Consider the following 3,337-nt stretch of genomic DNA (forward strand, 5'->3'; position numbering starts at 1 on the left):
TTACCCTCTCTCTGTCTCCCCCAGGGAGATGTTGGCCTGGCTATGGGCAAGCTGTACGGTAACGACTTCAGCCAGACCACCATCTCCCGCTTCGAGGCCTTGAACCTGAGCTTTAAGAACATGTGCAAGCTGAAGCCACTGCTGGAGAAGTGGCTCAACGATGCAGGTTTGTCCCTGAGCTGACCGCCAGCCCTGTGTGTGTGTTGTATTGTGTACTGTATTGTGTACGTACATATACCTGGTCTTTACCTTTGTCCCTGTCCTTTGTCGCGGTGCTGTTTATGCAGACAATCTGTCGTCTGACCAGGCCCTGTCCAGCCCCAGCGCCCTGGGCTCCCCTGGCCTGGGTATGGAGGGGCTGAACCGCCGACGCAAGAAGAGGACCAGCATCGAGACCAATATCCGTTTGGCATTAGAAAAGAGATTTCTGGAAGTGAGTGACATTTCATATTCTAGATTATCTCTCAGGAACTGCCCCAATACTGAAAGGGAATCCCTGGGGTTTTGCCCTCTTCAAGCAGAACCAAAAACCTACCTCTGAGGAGATCACCATGATCGCCGACCAGCTCAACATGGAGAAGGAGGTGATCCGGGTGTGGTTCTGTAACCGCCGGCAGAAAGAGAAGAGGATCAACCCCCCTAGCGGTGGATATAGCAACACCGGGACAGGAAGCAGCCCCATCAAAACCATCTTCACCCCTACGATCCCCCTGGTATGGACAACACACACTGGCATGTACCACACATACACACGCAAAGTGTTTTTTCCTATTCCATGTTCAACCCCTCTCCTTCTCCTTTCCTGTTGCAGGTGGCCAGTACGGCCAGCCTTGTGACCAGTAACACACCGACCACACTGACTGTAAACCCAGTGATGCCTCTCAACAGCACCAGCGTGTCTGGCCTGACCTTCACAGGTGCACAGGGAAAGGGACAGGATGATATTTAGCAAGGAATCAAGCAATATTCTCTTCCCATTTCCCACCTTCTGGACCTCAAATACTAAACACCAGTCTCCCGTTCTGTCCCAGGCACGACCATAGGAGCGACCACAAACACGGCATCTGTCATCTCCACGGCACCCATGGTTACTGCGGTGACCAGCTCCCCATCGCTAAGCCCCTCCCCCACGGCCCCCCAGGCTACGGCGGCGGAGACCGGCGGAACCCAGGAGCACACGGTGGTCACGCAGGCACCGTCGTCCCTAGCGACCACTCTGGGGACGGGTCAGGTGATGGTGGCTGGACTAGGCCTGTCGGCCGCCCTGCAAGGCGCCGCCCAGTTACCCACCAGCGCTAGTTTCGCCGCCATGGCCGGGCTTAACCAAGGACTTATGGCGTCGTCGCAGTTCACTCCTGGGTGAGTAGGTTGGGGAGGGGATATCTGAGCACGGTCTGATCACAGAACATATCAAACTACAGGAAGGGCTGTCCTCATGCTCTATCTGGAATTCAGAATTATATCATGAAATATAATCTTTCAATAGGATTTGTGAATAGTCTAAATGTTTTGAATAATCATAGTATTAATAGTAGCATATGATCATCACAATCTCAGGGATTGAAGGAGGAATCAGAATGCTTTTTAATCTCTCCTGCTTTCTTACTCTGTGTGTCTCTGTGTAGGGGGGCCTTGCTGAGCTTGGCTCCAGGGGGGCTGGGAGGGGCTCTGAACCCCGCCATGTTGAGCAACAGCACCCTGGCCACCATCCAAGGTCTGTGGAGCGGCAAGTACACCTGTTTAATTACCTCATTTACATAGGCTGTTCTCATATTATACTGGATAAAAATATAAACGCAACATGTTGACTGCAATCAGTCAATTGAAATGAATGAATTAGGCCCTAGTATATGAATTTCATGCGACTGGGCAGGGGCACAGCCTGGGTGGGCCTGGGAGGGCATAGGCCTACTCACTTTCCACACAAAAGGGCTTTATTACAGACAGAAATAGTCCCCCGCCTCAGATGATCCCACAGGTGAAGAAGCTGTATGGAGGTCATGGGCTGGCGTGGTTACACGTGGTCTGCGGCTGTGAGGCCGGTTGGACGTACTGCCAAATTCTCTAAAACAACTTGGAGCCAACTTATGGTAGAGAAATTAACATTCAATTCTCTGGCAGAAACTCTGGGGACATTCCTGCAGTCAGCATGTCAATTGCACCCTCAACTTGAGACATCTGTGGCATCGTGTTGTGTGACAAAACTGCACATTTTAAAGTGGCCTTTTATTGTCCTCAACTGTGTAATGATCATGCTGTTTAATCAGTTTCTTGATATGCCACACCAGTCAGGTGGATGGATTATCTTGGCAAAGGAGACATGATAATGAATAGGGAGGTAAGAAAGAATGGAAAACATCTGGGATCTATTACAAGCTCATGAAACAGGGGCACAACACTTTATATGCTGTGTTTATACACATGTTCAGTGTAGTTTTATACTGTTTGTCCAACCTCAATTTCTCATTGCTCTGAACCTTCCACTTATACACCTGTAGAACAACGGAGGCTGCTGAGGGGAGAAGGGCTCATAATAATGGCCGGAACGGAGCAAGTGAAATGGCATCAAACACATGGAAACCGGGCCTCCCGGGTGGCACAGTGGTTAAGGGCGCTGTACTGCAGCGGCAGCTGTGCCTTCAGAGTCCCTGGGTTCGCGCCCAGGCTCTGTCGTAACCGGCCGCGACCGAGAGGTCCGTGATGCGACGCAGAATTGGCCTAGCGTCGTCCGGGTTAGGGAGGGCTCGGTAGGGATGTCCTTGTCTCATCGCGCACCAGCGACTCCTGTGGCGGGCCGGGCGCAGTGCGCGCTAACCAGCCGCACCTCCGACACATTGGTGCGGCTGGCTTCCGGGTTGGATGCGCGCTGTGTTAAGAAGCAGTACGGCTGGTTGGGTTGTGTATCGGAGGACGCATGACTTTCAACCTTCGTCTCTCCCGAGCCCGTACGGGAGTTGTAGCGATGAGACAAGATAGTAGCTACTACAACAATTGGACACCACGAAATTGGGGAGAAAAGGGGTCAAATAAAATAAAAACACAAAAAAAACACCTGGAAACCTGGAAACCATGTGTTTGATGTATTTGATACCATTCCACTGATTCCACTCCAGTCATTACCACCAGCTCGTTCTCCCCACCTGTATAACTAGTCTGTACCAGACACTGTCCTCCTGGTCTTCACCACACGTCACACCATTCTGTACAAGACGTAATGAGAACTCCCGCTAGCTACATTACCCTTCATATCCATCCACAGTTAGCTGTAACTCCTCCAACTGAGGATGTCTAGATATCTAGGTAAACCCCCTCTGTCCCTCCTCTCCTCCCCCTGCAG

The 3,337-nt window shown here is 51.4% G+C and overlaps 1 protein-coding gene across 7 annotated transcripts in view; it reads left to right on the forward strand.

Moving 5' to 3' along the window:
- Positions 1-3,337, forward strand: part of LOC118366740 (POU domain, class 2, transcription factor 1) — a 40,229-nt gene that overhangs the window by 30,105 nt on the left and 6,787 nt on the right. For 4 of the 7 annotated variants that reach the window (XM_052493107.1, XM_052493108.1, XM_052493109.1 and 1 more), the window contains 6 exons: positions 25-165; positions 278-433; positions 519-713; positions 812-917; positions 1,032-1,359; positions 1,626-1,726. In XM_052493107.1, coding sequence (XP_052349067.1) covers positions 25-165; positions 278-433; positions 519-713; positions 812-917; positions 1,032-1,359; positions 1,626-1,726 — 1,027 coding nt within the window. Of the gene's footprint in view, positions 1-24; positions 167-277; positions 434-518; positions 714-811; positions 918-1,031; positions 1,360-1,625; positions 1,727-3,337 lie in introns of all 7 variants that reach the window. The other 3 variants (XM_052493110.1, XM_035749374.2, XM_035749376.2) reach the window with 3 other exon arrangements.

The sequence above is a fragment of the Oncorhynchus keta genome, chromosome 34 (genome assembly GCF_023373465.1).
Source record: "Oncorhynchus keta strain PuntledgeMale-10-30-2019 chromosome 34, Oket_V2, whole genome shotgun sequence".
NCBI lineage: Eukaryota > Metazoa > Chordata > Actinopteri > Salmoniformes > Salmonidae > Oncorhynchus > Oncorhynchus keta.